The following is a 16,001-nucleotide window of genomic DNA, read 5'->3' as shown; positions in this document are numbered from 1 at the left end:
TGCATTCACGCTTTATGTAGAGAATTTTCAGCGCGTTACCTTCACCCAAAAACACCGCTATGTAAGGCTCTAGTTCTCATCGTGTCGTAAAACGGCGCTACCTCCGCTGCAGAGCCACAGCTGGCTACGAGGCACTCACCACTTAGTGCATCAGTCCGTGCGCGCAGCGTGCCAGATATAAACAAACACAGGTAGTCTGCCAGGACGAAGAGACACGATGAGAACTAGAGCCTTATTTAGCGGTGTTTTTGTGTGAAAGTAATGCGCTGAAAATTCTCTAAATAAAGCGTGAATGCAGACTGATATCAGATTTTTTCGGTGGGAGTCTGTTTATTTGTGTTTTTGCGCAAGTAAAATATGGCCCCGTCTGAGTGCAGAGGAAACCGGCAGAGGAGCAGGGAGGGGGTGTTTGGTGTGAGCGCTCTGAGCTTCTGCTGCACAAAAACACTGCTGTAGGGGTAATTTCTGCCCTAAACCTTGTGATAGGACCCAACTTGTTCCATCCTGGAGTATCACTTTAACTTTGATGCTTCACTTGGAGAGTACTGAAAGTTTGAACGAACTGTTTGGCTCCTGAGCTGTTTTAATTCACTTTCCACCTCTTGGTTATTGCTCTCTGTGCTCTCTTTGCCGCCTCCCCCTTGAAGCATCTCTTCATTCAGACAGACATTCAGACTTTCAGGATAAACAGAAGAACTCCTCGTCCTCCGTCCTCCTCCTCCTCCTCCTCCTCCTCCTCCTCCTTCTTGGCTCTTTTCAGCCTTTATAATGAAATCTCTTCAGGGAGTTTAAGGTTCCCGCTCTCCAGAACTATCTTTTGTCCGAGCCAAGCAGGGGAACTAAATCAATGGGGCACTTGAATAGACAGGCGGGGGATAAAAACACGGGGCTGGCTGTTTTAAGGCTCTCTGGGGATGAATTTAATCTAAGTGGAGCTGAGAGACGTACGGCTGTCGGAGATAATAACACGCTGAAAACTTCACCGACTGATGCTTTTTACTGTCCTTTAAGTGTGCACGGAGCAGATGGTGTCCTGGACGAGCTTTAGGGACTGAAGGTGGGAGGAGCCCGGCTGATTTTGCTTTGGTAACCAACATAAGACTGTGGAAGGTCAGGGAGCTCCCACTGTCACTAAATTTAACAAACTCCATGTGAAAACTAACTAGTTTGACTTTGTGGCTCTGGCTGAAGCAGAGGTTGTTGATTATCTGAGAGCAGCAGCTTCTGCAGCTCAATATTTCTGCACAGTCTTTGCCTTTGGATGTGTTTGCTTTAAAAATCTTGCACGTCCTTTCGTCTTTCATCTCTTTATTGATCGTACAACTTTGTAGTTTAAGCACGATTGATTGTTTATATGTGCAACTAAAGCAGTTTAGTAAAAATAAAGAGCGTGCACTTTTCTAATTTATGCATGTGCATTGAATTAAAAAGCAAAAGCATGCACAAACTTGATGCAACTCTGTCAAACTCGTGCAGGTTTCTCCGGTAAAAGTGAAACACAGGCTGATCAGAAGCATCACCTCCTTGCTTGTTGCCTGTTTTTCTGAGCTTTTATCAGTTTTTCTGCTGTTTCCAGCCACCATCAGAATGTGAACGCGTCCCTAAAGGACGGCGCGGCCTCTCTGTGTAAGCGCCGGCAGCAGGAGCTGTTTGAAATACATATCTGAGGGGTCACGCCTTCAAAGCGTGCGGGGGGAGCAGCCACGCTTTCATGTATCATCCCGCCACACGCCCCCGCCTCTGCCCACCAGCCTATGACATTTCAGCCTCTTTGTCTTCCCCGGAGAGCTCTGAGATTATTGTTTAGCGTAAATGACGGCGGCTGAGATATGTGGGAGTGAGGAGAGATGAAAGATGGCAGGTCGATGACCTGTCACGTGATCAGTCACAGCCGTTAATCTGTCACAGAACTCAGGGAAGTCTGGACTCTCACACAGCCAAACCAGAGACGTATGAGGCTTTAGATTCTTCAGGTGTTAGCTTAGCTTAGCATGGTGACTGGAAACAGCTAGCTTAGCTTTTTCGCTCTGCATCTTTTGTAAGGAAGGAATCAAAGTTGCTGTGCGCTGCCAATTTGACAATTTGGTAGACCGTCTGCGCAGAGATGGGTGTGACGGCGCACCAGGGGGAGGTGTCAGCAGATTCATGTTGGCGCAGTGACAATTTTGTGCCGAAAACAGCGCAGAAAGTGCGCTGAAAGCTCGCCAGCTCTAACCTGGTCTATTCTCGGCGCAAAGCGGGGGGCACCCTCCGCAGCTGTAATTTGACGACAGGCGCACATGTGCGCACATGTCAACAAAGCCTCAGAGGCAGGTTTCCAGATTGTCACACACATTTTAATGCAATAAACAATCACAGCAATCACTATTTAATATAACCATCTGAACCAGCATATACATTCATATCTATATTAACTGTCTCGTCACATCTGATGTCAGATTAAAGCCGTTTGTCATAATGGAAAGTTAACCTGACGGCAGCTGGAAGTTTGATGCACATCTTACAATTAAACAATAAACAGCCTTAACATCAGATACTGAGAATATCTGGCTTCTCTCATTTCATTTAATTCAAAGAAAAGAGGGAGAGAAAAGACGAAGAAAAAAAGAGACAAAATAAATGTATGTCACTCAGGATTTACCCGTGATTTCCCATATTTCTCTGTTTTAGTCTTTATTTTTAACGTGATCTAAAAAGATGGAGTACATTATTGTAAGGAGGATGAGGTGGAGACACTGGGAGAGTATACAGTATATCACCAAAGGTTCTGCTATTTGGCGATGACAAACCAGGAGTGCAGGTGGATCAAAAGTATTCTGAATGGATAAGCCAGCTGTGTAACTGTCTCTTATTTTGTTCTCCTATTAATGACAAAGGAACAGATTAAATCTGTCCCGGGAGCTGGCCCACACGATGGCGCGCTTCGTGTCCTCCGATGCGCCCCGCTGTCCATTCTCCTGCTGCAGGGACAGCGGCTCTGACTGTCTCTGCTACCGGGTCTTTCCAGCGCACTTTCCGCAGTGCTGGGGATCAGTCAGACCAATCAGACGCTGCGCCTCAGTCGCAGGGCATTTAAAGGCGAGGAGAAGCGCTCATTTGATTGGTGAAAACAGCGCTCGGCTGTGTTAAACCCACTCACGGCTTTTCTCCTCCCTCTCTGCCATTTGCGCGGAGGGAGGCGTGGACGCGCAGCTCTGCGCCTCTCTGCGCCTCTCTGCGCCTTGACTGCGCCTCTCTTGGCACCTGCGCCTGGTCTACGAAATCAGAGCCCTATTTGTGCAGCTGAATAGATTGTTTGGACAACTGTTTCCTCAGATTTCATGCTATGCTAAGCCAACAAAGTGCTAGCAAAAGTGGAACTAACCTGAGGCTAATAGCAGCTTTTTTAATCCACATTTTACATTTTACGGTTTATCTGTCATTAATTGATTAATCTTTCGTCAACACGTCTACGTCACATCCCTAAGAGACAAATACAACCTGAACACAGCTTCGTTAGCCCCCTGAGCCCGTCACACTGATTAGACTTCCTGTGTATGTGTGTGTATGTGTGTGTATGTGTGTGTCTTTAATTTCCCTGATAATAACCGACAACGACTAAGTGGATTTGTTCAGGCTATGCTGTATACACACACACACACACACACTCGTACTGTAGCCGTCATCCTGCGGTCACTCTCTGTTTCTCCTCGTCCACGTTATGGATTCATGAAGCAATTTGTCTCCATGGCGACAGAGGATGATGCATGAAGCCACTTGCTCTCTCTTCACCCTGATGGACATTTGGCTGCAGCTGGAACACAACAACCAAACACCTGCTTCACATGTTCGAGGCGCTCTCCTTCTGAGGAAGCATCCTTCAGAAAATCCATCTGATGTTATAACATTGTGTCTTAAACATTGTTTTCCTCTGTTTCTAAGCGTTAACGAAGTCAAACAGAGGTGGAATAATAATTAGAGACGTTTATGAAAGCTGAGGTGAGAGTTTGTAATCAGAGTGTGAGAGGACAGAACATAATGAGCTCTCCTCTTATGTGTAATGAGTAATGTTGCAGGTTTTATAGTCTGTGTTCATAATTAACCTGTCTGCTTGAATCAAAGTTAAACACAGCCGCGCGTGTGTGAGTGTGCGTGTGTGTGTGTGTGTGTCTGGGTCAGTCGTCGCCTCTGGTTAACTCTCCGAAGGTCATGCTGTGTGTTTTTCACTCCTCCATACGTCGTCTGTTAAATCAGAGCCTCGGCAGGACGGTTCCTTTCTCCCTCTGTTTCTAATTTCACACTTTCCTGACTTCACGTATCGCTACGTTTTTGCTATATTCAGTTTCTTGCTGTTATTCAGGCGACTTTATGAAGGACGAAGAGCTCAGTTTCATCTCATGCTGTTCCAGATAAAACTTTAGGATCATTTCGAAAACTTTTTCAAAAGTAAAGGTTGGATATTTTACTATTTAGCTTCATTATCCAAGATTTAAATTCTTATATTTGGGCTTTTAAGTTTTAAAAGTCTTCTCCTTATTTCTGTCTTTGTTGGTGTTATAATCTTAAATTGACCATGAACATTAAAATTCAATAATAACTGTTGGAAAAGCTAAATTGGATTTCTCGTTGTAGGTCTCATAAAAAAAACTGGTTTTAAGATTCAGCAACCTCCTCGAGTTGAACCAAATCACAATCCCTGATACCGTTATCATTTTGCCTCTGGAAGTTTGTTTTTCAGGTATTTTGAAACAAAAAATTAACATTTATTGTTGTTTTAAACATTTAGAAACACTTCTCATAGCCACTGTTTTTCATAGTTAACCTTCTTTATCAGGGGCACAATGAGACACAGAGAGCACTGCTACAACTTTTAGGCACTTTTTGACTTACAGTAAGTCATTTTTGGCCCCGACACAGCCCTCTAACACCCCGCTTTGTTTAAAATGATTGTTAATAGATGGTTGCGGCATGGTTGCGGTCACACTGGCCATTTAAAACGTGCTCACGGACGTACGGACCAAAAATGGACTTTATTTTTTTTCTTTTGGTGCGGTTCGTATTCAGATTGTACTTTTTGCAAGTGGACTATATTCTGTGAACACATCCAGGTGTGTGAGGATCAGTACTCTCATTGGACAGCACTGACAAAGGGCGGCACACAGAGTACAGACCCGGAAATGGAGGTAAACGTGTGTTTGTGCTCTTATTAGAGCTGCTAAATCATTTTCAGTTTCAAGAGCAGCTTCTTCAAATTTTGGAACAGCGAAGACGAATGATCGCAGCAAGGAGACGCTATGCTCTGCGTGTCCTGACCCAAAACATGCTAGCAACAGCGTGGCTAAACAGAAGACGGAGGATCAGGTATGAACCAAAGACGGTTAGGTTACGGTGGCTTTATAGGCCCAAAAGGAGCATGTATCCTGTAGTTAGTTCAGATGGACCTTGGTTTGTATTCAGACCTGCACCGGAGAACCACGAACCGCATCAGAATTCATTTGGAGTTTTTGAGACCACCTCAAAAAGTGGGTCTGGGTCCGGTTGTTTGGTCTGCACCAGGGTTGGTTTGTGTCTATTCACACCTGCATGAAAAGTCCGCACCAGTGTGGGAAATAGGGCTGAACGATTTTAAGAAAAGATTGAATTGCAATTTTTCTGGCAGATATTGTGATTTCAATTCAATTCACGATTTTCTTCAAATCAAGCTTTGGGATATTCACGTGTAGGGCTGAACGATTTTAGGAAAAGATCTAATTTTTCTGGCAGATATTGCAATTCACGATTTTTTAATCATCAATAGTGATGATAAATAATCTGTTTTCATCAACTTCTACTTCTAAACAGAAGCTTTGTGTTGTCGACCTGCTTACCAGCACTTTTAACATATTGATTGTCTACAAATTTGTAAAACAGAATGTGTATAAAACTTGACACAACAGATCCTGAGTCAGTCAGGATTGCTGCAAAAAATTGCTGCTTTGGCGATCTCAAAATAGCATTGTCTAAAATTGCGATTTCGATCTGAAAATGATAAATTGTTCAGCCCTAGTGAGAAACGAACCCTGGTCCGTTTAAAGTGGACCAAACAGTCCAGGTCTGAATACCACCTTAGTGTACGTTTTTCAACAACTGGGCCATGAGAGGGGGTGAAATCACTCCTGTCCAGGAGTAACTGTAAAATCTACACTGTACAGAATAATCCAAGTTAAATCATTAAAATCAGAGTTAATATTAAATCTTCCTGAGGGCACATGGGGTTAAAAGAAGGAGCTAAATGAGCTGTGTTGGAGGACAGAGCTGTTGATACATTACATGACAATGTCCTCGATATTTCCTCTGTTATGGTATCAACACGCATCGCTTAATGAGCGAGAGCAGGAGAGGAAATAAAAGCAGAGCTCACACCGAGGTCCTGGATGCTGTGTGTCTAAACACTGAGATGGTTACCATGGGGAAGAGACGGACGGACAAATGGATGCAACCGTCGAACAGCTGGGGGGCGTCTGCAGACACAGAAAGTTTGAGACCTTGAGAGTAAACAATCTGCAGAGCAATAAACATCGTCCTGCTGCTTCCCTGTTTGTGGACTTTAAAGGCAGGAAGAGCTCCATTATACCGGGGGTTACATAACGTCTTTTTACTGTGCTCCGTGGAGGGATGCAGGGATGCTTCACTTTCAGCAGGTCGGACTGAGAGTTTCTGCAGAGACGGAGGAAATGAAAACAAGCTGTGCAGTTTTAAAAACATGTTAATAATCTATGGCTCACTCTACACATTCTTCAGAAGTTACCTCAGCAGGAAAGGCCAATCACACGCTTCAAACACCACCACAGACACAGACGTGGTGAAACTTGTCCGACTCAGCTTCTGAATGCTCCAAAGCAACTTCCCTCTTTGTGTCTGGTTATAAAAACACAACAGGGCTCGTTTGTCTCCAATAAAACACTTTATACGAGACCTTTGCAGCGCTGAGCCTCGCACAACTTTCCTGAAAAGCTTTGGTATCACAGGACGACTTTTACACCCAGAGCTGCTCATGTGACCCCGTAAAATGTCAAGTTCAAAAGTGCAACAATGCCTCGCTGCTTCCATGTGACTCCCCGTGACCTTTCACAGCTTTCCTCTCCAGCGTCAGATGCTAACAGCACCCAAACAACAAAACAAAAATGTTGTTTCAGAGCAGGAATGAATGCAAATGCTAACCTCTGTGACATAGATGAGCGGTGTAGCGCTGTAGTTCTTCCTCATGCCTCCTCTTCCTCACAGCCTGAGGTCAAAGAGCAGAAACCTTCACATCAGGGAGATCTGTCTTCCTCTTTAAAGTGTGAAGACGTGTGTGTGTGTGTGTCTAAATCTGCTCCTCTTATTTGGAAATATTCTGCCTCCTGTTTCAGCTCTTCCAGCTGTAATCCCAACCTGCCTCGTCCTGAGGTGCGTTCCCAAGCTCTCCTCTCCTCACACACTTCTCCCCCGCCGGGAAACACCACCTTAAAAGGCATGAGTCGGAAATTCTGTGATCCCTATCTGCACGGGCACACTCTGCTGCCAATCAGGAGGCAGCAGGAGAGGACGGAGGGATGAGCACGGACGGCGAGAGGAAGGGGGAGACGGAGTGTGGGAATGTTGAGTTAGTGCAGGAATCTCCAGCCAGACGTGCTCCCTGAGGGGAGGACGCACACTGCAGGATGACTCTGACAGGACGTCTAATCTGCAGAGCCTGATAACATCCCCTGTGTGTGTGTGTGTGTGTGTGTTGGTGTGTGTGTGTGTCTCCCACTCATGCTTAAAGGCATTCTTAAAGAGTGGGAGTGGGAGCAGGGTCAGAGTTGTGAGATGTCACTCAGCAGAGGAATGAAAATAAGCACAAATTCGGCCTCTCTTAATCTCAAACATCAGCAATTTTCAGCAGCGCAGCATTTCTTGGTGCAGTGGAGGCTGTAAATCTCTACTACCTGGATGTAAACAGTCTCAGATATCATGTTGTAGCTTGGCGTAATTTTCCAGTATGTTGATCTAGTGGGGATAAAGTTGTATGTGTTTTGTCTGTTGGAACTGACACATAACCACTCCACCAAAGTCACAAGGAGCCAACACAGGAGGGGCTAGCTCTGCTAACGTTAGCCTCAATCAGTAAACCCACACAGGCTCTATGTTTTTCTGTATTGAGAATTTTTTTTGCACAAGTTTGACATTTTTCAATGTGTTTTCTCACTTTCTAAGTAACAGAACCTGAAATAACCTGCTTTAACCAGCAAACAACTGCTAACTGGTAACAACCGAAACTGCTATAGTTACACATTTTGCAGCATTTTTAATGAATTACCACCTAGTACATTTGATTTGTAAGATTTTAACACTATTTTCTGAGGGATAAATTGTACTATTAATCTTACTGTGAATGCTAAATAGATAGCCACACCAATAAGGGGATTACTTTAGTGAAAAAGATACAACATGAGGGGGACAGTTAGCCTGTTTCTGCTTAAAATGTCACAAAAACACCGAAAAGACTCTTTAACCTTAACAAAAATTAAATATTGACTGATATCAACGCTAAAGTTAGCTTAGCTTTAACAAAGAACTGAATAAATTGGAAAAAAGAATCTATTCAAAGTCATGAGAACTGAAGGCTGTCAGAGCTAGCTCTGCTAACATTAGCCACTCTCAGTAAACCCACACAGACTCTATGTTTTTCTGCGTTAAGTAAATTTTTTTGCATAAAGTTGACATTTTTCAATGTGTTTTTTCACTTTCTAAGTAATAAAACCTGAAATAACCTGCTTCAACCAGCCAACAACCGCTTACTGCTAACAACCGAAACTGCTATCGTTAAACACTCTGTGGATTTTTAAATTAATTAACCACCTAATACATTTAATTTGTAAGATTTTAACACTTTTTTCTGAGGGATAAATTGTACTACTAACCTTACTGTGAATGCTAAAAAGATGGCTACACCAATAAGGGGATTACATCAACACGACACAACATGAGGGAGACAGTTAGCCTTCTTCTGCTTAAAACGTCACAAAAACACCCAAAAGACTCTTTAAACCTTAAAAAACATTAAATATCAAAGCTCAAGTTAGCAGCTGGTTAGCTTAGCTTTAGCAAAGAACTGAATTAATTGGGAAAAAGAATCTATTCAAAGTAATTAGAGCTGAAGACTGTAAGGGCTAGCTCTGCTAACATTAGCCACACTCAGTAAACTCATGCAGCCTCAGAGTTGAGCCGTGTTAAGTTCATTTTTTGCTGAGTTGGACTGTTTTCTGAGTGTTTTCCAACTTATGACTTAATATTACAAATTAAAAAAAAAGAAAAGAAAAGAAATGGGTTGCAACCAGCCTAAGTTTGAACAAATGTGTGGCTAATTGACTGAATGACTCTGCAGTTTTTGTGCTAACAACCAACATCTTTTGGACTTATCAGCAACTTAGACACCTAGTACATTTATTTTGTGAAATATTAACATAGTCTGAGAGATAAATCATTCTATTAAAGCCTCTTTGATTGTTAAACAGAAAGCAAAACCAGTGAGTGGATTCGCTTCAGTTATAACGGCTGGAAAATCCTTATAGACTTATATTAAAGCTAAAGTTAGCAGTTGGTTAGCTTAGCTTTAGCAAAGAACTGTATAAATTGGGAAAAGGACCTTCAGAGTATTCAGAGTCATGAGAACTGAAGGCTGTCAGAGCTAGCTCTGCTAACATTAGCCACACTGAGTAAACCCACGCAGACTCAGAGTTTAGCTGTGTTAAGTTCATTTTTTGCTGAGTTGGACTGTTTTCTGGGTGTTTTCAACTTCTTTATTTATATAACAATCTGAAAAATAAAGTAAAAAGAAAGAAATTGGTTGCATTTGGTCTCAGTTTGAACAAATGTGTGGCTAATCGACTGAATGACTCTGCAGTTTTTGTGCTAACAACCAACATCTTTTGGACTTATTACCCACTTAGACACCTCGTATATTTATTTTGTGAGATATTAATATAGTATGACAGATAAATCATTCTATTAAAGCCTCTTAGATTGTTAAATAGAAAGCAAAACCAGTAGGTGGATTCGCTTCAGTTATAACGGCTGGAAAATCACAGAAACAGTTAGCCTGATTCTTCCCAAAGTCACAAAAACACCCAAAATACTCTCTAAACCTTAACAAAACTTTAAATGTAGACTTATACCAAAGCTAAAATTAGCAGCTGGTTAGCTTAGCTTTAGCAAAGAACTGCATAAATTGGGAAAAGAATCTATTCAGAGTCATGAGAACTGAAGGCTGTCAGAGCTAGCTCTGCTAACGTTAGCCATACTCAGGAAACCCATGCAGACTCAGAGTTTAGCCGTGTTAAGTTCATTTTTTGCTTTGTTTTCAAACTTCTGAATTTATATTACAATCTTAAAATAAATAAAAAGAATAAAATTGGTCGTAACCAGCCTCGGTTGAACAAATGTTTGGCTAATCGACTGAATGACTCAGCGGTTTTTGTGCTAACAACCAAAACTGCTCTAATTCAACATTTTTTGGACTTTTCAGCAACTTGGACACCTAGTATATTTATTTTGTGTCATATTAACATAGTATGAGAGATAGATCGTTCTACTAAAGCCACTATGAATGATAAACAGATAGCTACACTTGTAAGGGGGTTTGCTTTAGCAGTAACGACTGGAAAATCACAGAGACAGTTAGCCTGATTCTGCTTAAAATGTCACAAAAAAACAAAACATTATGTTTTAGTAAATATCACTTATATATTTTAAAGCTAAAAGCAAAATTAAAAACCTGACAGTGGTTAGGAGTCAAACAAGTGACCACAGCAACAACAACTGCAACATCTATACATGGGGCGCACTTCTCAAACCACTTAGCACAACAAGCATTTCACCAAAACCACTTTTTTTTTCAAATCTTATACTCCCCAAAGTGTTCATAAAATGTGACATTGACACATTTCATCACACAAAACATTTAACATGCAGCTCTGAGTTTCCCCCCTCTGCAGAAACGCACATGGGAACTGGGCAGAAGTGGTTTAATTTTAGTATTTTTTCTGTAAAATACTCAGAAGAGACCTTAAAATGAAAGACCCCGAGGTGCCAACTCCGCCCCATTAGGCAGAGAAAACATTTAGGGAATTAGAGTGAAAACGGGAGGCCTGGAAATCCTCATTAAGGACCTTAAGAGCCATGCAGGGAAGGAATTCGAGCATGAAAGATGTAAAAGAGGAAGAGAGGAAAAGAAGCCAGAGACAGTGATGTTAAGCAGAGAAGAAGGAGGAGGAGGACAGGATGATGGATATATTTAGGAAGGATGACAGTTGGCAGGAGCGAAGATGGAAGAGGAACGATCAGCCAGACGTGGCGTGTTGTTGGACATAAGAACGACCCTCTTTAGCCTCTCTCTGGTGCCCAGCTGGCATCACAAGCAGCTGCCACTCCATCATACTGCTGCATCAGCATCAGCAGCTGAAGTCTGAGACACATTATCTGCTCCATTTTGCAGAGGATGAATCAGAGGATACCTCTCAGCTAATCTGACAAACAGACAAAAGCACAGAGCGCAAAACTGTTCTTTGCATACAAATGTAATGAATTACACCAAACACTTGAGGGCTCTTCCAGCTCGTTATTCTTAATTAATTTGTGTGGTTTGGATGAAATCACGCTTCATTCCTGCGAGCAGAGTCTGCTCTGGTTTCTAAATAAAGACTGGAGTATTATTGTTTGCTGAAGTGCTGACTCAAGATGATGCCCAAAGCCCTTTTTCATTCTCTCTCACTGACCAAACAGCTGACTCACACACACACACATAAAAACATGAGCGACACCGCCATCTGCTGGTTGAATAAATTACTACATAGAGAGTTTGTTGACTTACAGGTAGCAGACTTTCCCTTTCATTATCCATTCTGCCTATCCCACGAAGAAAAAGTGAAGGAAGAGTGAACCTCCACATTGAAAAGGCTCAGACCCCTGAAACAAGAGAATCGGTCAGTCACTCTATGGGACATTACAAGTGCACACAGTGCAAGGGTTTTATAAAAAGTCATATTCTTACTATATAATTTGCTTTTTTAGCCCATTTATTAATTTACTTATTTATCCTCTGCTATTTTTTTATTCTCTGTTATGTTATCAGTCAGCGCATATTTCATACCTCTATTTGAATTCTTCTTGCGAAATTGTTTATTACATTTTTTTCTAGTTACACTTATATATACATATAAATAATTTAAAATTAATTATTATTTATAATTATTACAACGAAAATAAGATAATTTTTACTTTTTTATTTTCCTGATTTTTTTTCTTTTCTACGTTTGCGCTTCGTTTTGCCTTCAAAATAAAAGTCCCCGGATGACACTGTTTTGCGGGGAGAACTTCAATATCATATTACTTTAAAGTCAACATTAATTAATTTTATATATTTATTCGTAAATATCTATATTTTTACGTTTGTTTTTCTATTTTTTCTTTTCTTTGTTCTTTTGACGAAAAAAAGTGTAAAGAAAGTACCGTCGTATTGCAGAGTCGTTATGCTAACGGCTAACGAATTGCTTAGCTGTTTAGCTCGAGTAAAGTCTGTTAAAGTAGTAGCAGAAGTAGTAGTACATACATACATACATACAAACAAACGTGTTTTTCCACAGGTTTTTTTATATCAACTGTAGTATTTTATTTGAATAAACTTTTGAAACAAGAACATAAAGTTTCAAAACATGAGTCTTAAGCTAGTGCAAGCTCAATGCTAAAACTGTCATGCTAACTGTAAGATGCTACTTAACAGCTCCGAATACAAAATATGGGTTAATTAAAAGGAAGTGAGCTACAAAACAGAAGAGTGGGACGAATAAATAGTTATAACACAAAAATAACACGTAAAAACCTGCATTAGTTGAAGAACAGGTTAATTACACTTAATTAGTTAACTTCTTACTTACTTTTAAAAAGTTGAAGTAAAAACCAGAAACACTAACCTCCCCTCCTGATGATGTTCAGACACTGTTACACTCTGAGCAGGCAGCTGTGGAGGATCTTTACACACCTCAGTGTGAAATACTCTGAATAATCCCACAGTGACAGCAGAGACATGGTAGCACTGGAAGCTCCTCATCCTCGCAACGTTGATCCATTTATTCATTTAAAGGGACAGTGCATATTAAACAAGAATCCATGTAACAGGAGAGAGATTAAAAAAGGGTTTGTTGTTTCAGAAGTCAGCACCCTGAATAGACAAAAGTCTGCACTGACTAAATGTCTGCAAGGTACAACACAGTCTACTGGGTGTGGTTATATCACTGCTTCAGCTCAATATATTCTATCATCTGGATTTTATAAATAGAGCAGCAAATTAAAGTTTCGTGCAGGAAATGATCAGGAAATCATTCAGGAAAAAGAAACTGTTCCAAGAAATGTGGGCCGTACCAACCAACACCTCAACAATGATGAGATAAATCTATCTTTAACCTACTTTTACAACAAACAGGGATGTTCCCATCATTTAGACTGAGGTTAAACTCTCTAACATCAGCTTGTGATATAAGGATTTTCTGCTTTGTCTTATTCTCTACTACACTTAACAACCTAAAATTTTGGACAAACAGACTGAAAACACATTCTTTTGTAGTCTTCACCTCACAAACCAAATCAAAATATTTCAGACCTTTACATCTTTTTCCTGAAATACAATCCTGATTAAGTCATATATGCAGGATCTTTGGAAAAAGAGGACTTGAAACCGAAACTGAGCGGTTATAATCAGTTAATGACACACACTCCTTTATTAATGTCTACATAGAGATTTTATTGAGGGCATGTTGGGGGCAATGGCAGGTTTACATAATTTACAAACACAAGGTCAGAGTTCATGGAGCTCCAGCTTTGGGTGGGACCCACTCGTGGATCTTCTTGCGGGTGGTGGAGTACGGCACGTACTGCTGGGAGCTGCCGCTCACGTTGATCTGGTGGACGTCAGCCAGGAACTTCTTGGGATCAGGCGGGTGTGTGGTGGGGGGGTTGTCTGTCATACAGTGCAGCCAGCGATGCCTGAGAGCAGAGGAGAAGGAAGTCAGCTCAGTTTGGGGTGGATTAATACAAAAGTGATATAATTTCAAGGTGAATTGGGAAAAAAATGTATATCTAAAAAATCATCATCAGTTGTACCATTCAGCTGGAACCATGCTGCCGTCCACCTCCCACATGGTGTTCTTTCCGTTCATCTCTGTCGTGTAGATCACCCAGCGGTGACGCCCTAATCACAGACAAAAGAGTTCATTCATTAAAGCACACATCCACCATCTGTCAGCCTCGGACTTATCACATTAAAGCAATAAAATAGACAACACTTGTTGATCTTACCAAAAAAATAGTGCTTGGTGTCCTCATAGTACTTGTTTCCATATTTATCCACACCAACCAGGGCTCCTGTCTTCACGTCATTCGCCCTGCCAATGAAAAAATAAAGTCAGGTCAACATATGCATATTTATTCACCAATCAGCCACACCAGTATAACGAGCATTTCTAACACTGCAGCTGTCAGATGTTCCTTTTCTGCAGATATCAGTTCATACCAAAAATTATTCAGTCTTTTTTGCTCAGGTAGTGTCTTCTTTTCTCCTGCTGACTTGCGAAGTATCATCCATGCATTTATTTCTCCAGAAATCAACACTCCTTGCTACCTGTGAGTAATAGAAGTGGATTCCACTATGGGGATTCCAATTTGGTAGATAAAACAAAACACCTCCTCTTAGGCCCTTGTGTGTGCGGGTATATTTGTGAGGTGGGAGGTTTGTGGTTTTTATGGTATTCCTTTATTTCTTTCTTTTCTTGTTTCTTTTTTCTGTTTAGCTTTGTTTTGTTTCTATCCTCTGTGAGGCACTTTGTGTTGCTAAATTGCAGGAAAAGTGCCATATAAATCAAATAAAGTTAAAGTTAATTTAAAGATGGAAGGCTGATATGTACTAAAACAGTGCCCTCTGCATGCGCTATAGGTAGATAAAAGATTTTTTTTTAAGTGATATCTGACTGCAGTTTGAGAGAATTAAATGTAAGAAGAAACCTATTTCTAACTTACATTTATTTTACATGTTTGGTTGTCATGCAAAATAAACTACCCAGGTTTAAGATGAACCCCAAAGAATTAAAAGCTTAAATATGACAAAGTTAAATCCTATTTTGTTCATTGTTATCAAAAATGGTCACAAAAAAACACCATAATTCAGTTGTTATGAATAAGATACTGCTTTCTTGTTACCTCTATCATTATGTTTAATCTAATCCTTAACTCAGGAGTTTGAAATGAGGTGCCCTGTTTATTTATCTCACTCCTAAAGCAGCCTAAGTCTGCCACTTTTAATTCTTGTATTCTAAAATAGAGTTTGCGCAAGAAATTTATCAAAAGCAGACATTTATGTAGTCATATTATCTTAGGACCAGGTTTAATTTCTCTAATGTTCACAAACAGTCCCAGGCTCTGTTAGCTGTTAGCTCACTCCGCTCTGAATAACACGAACCGTCACAGATCTGACCTCAGACTATTTAAGATGACAAAGAGACAAACAGTTCAATAAATAAAACACATCAACGTTATTTTACTGACCTGAAAAGCTGAACCAGAAAGCCTTTGACTCCTCCATGACCTCCTAACTGTCCCAAAGCCCTTCGGACGAGGTTCACATACTCCGCCATCTTTAGACGGAACAATTATGAGAACGGACCGCTGACAGAAAGGAAGAACCCCGGAACACAAACCACGCAACACACCCTTTATTAATACCATACGCTTAAATTTTCATCTATTGTTATTTTTAATTCAAAAAAATATTTAGCATTTACAAAACGTATTATTTTATTTTTAAAATGAACTGTTGTGTGTTTGATACTTAACTGTATATTTATTCCATTTATCTATTAAGTGAGCTCTAATTCGCACCTCAAACTCTATCAAAAACAAATTTAATAGTTACGCGTTTTATTATTTTGGTATAATATATTATAAAGCAACACCATGTATGGTTATAATTATCT

At 40.7% G+C, this 16,001-nt stretch overlaps 2 protein-coding genes across 2 annotated transcripts in view; both read right to left on the bottom strand.

The window, feature by feature from the left end:
- Positions 1-7,230, bottom strand: part of LOC141810301 (transmembrane and coiled-coil domain protein 3-like) — a 51,443-nt gene extending 44,213 nt beyond the window's left edge. The window contains exon 1 of the mRNA XM_074697704.1: positions 7,180-7,230. Coding sequence (XP_074553805.1) covers positions 7,180-7,224 — 45 coding nt within the window. The 5' untranslated portion in view covers positions 7,225-7,230. The remainder of the gene's footprint in view (positions 1-7,179) is intronic.
- Positions 7,231-13,752: 6,522 nt separating this feature from the next.
- Positions 13,753-15,708, bottom strand: ndufa12 (NADH:ubiquinone oxidoreductase subunit A12). The gene is made up of 4 exons (XM_074698543.1): positions 15,574-15,708; positions 14,332-14,417; positions 14,137-14,224; positions 13,753-14,019 (listed from the first exon to the last, which is right to left on the bottom strand). Exons 1-4 carry the CDS (start codon positions 15,660-15,662, stop codon positions 13,839-13,841), a joined length of 444 nt encoding a protein of 147 aa, XP_074554644.1. The 5' UTR covers positions 15,663-15,708; the 3' UTR covers positions 13,753-13,838.
- Positions 15,709-16,001: the final 293 nt, after the last annotated feature.

Source organism: Halichoeres trimaculatus, unplaced genomic scaffold (genome assembly GCF_033239565.1).
Source record: "Halichoeres trimaculatus isolate MK-OKI-2021-1 unplaced genomic scaffold, fHalTri1.1 fHalTri1_scaffold_21, whole genome shotgun sequence".
NCBI lineage: Eukaryota > Metazoa > Chordata > Actinopteri > Labriformes > Labridae > Halichoeres > Halichoeres trimaculatus.
This window is presented reverse-complemented; position numbering and strand designations above follow the sequence as displayed.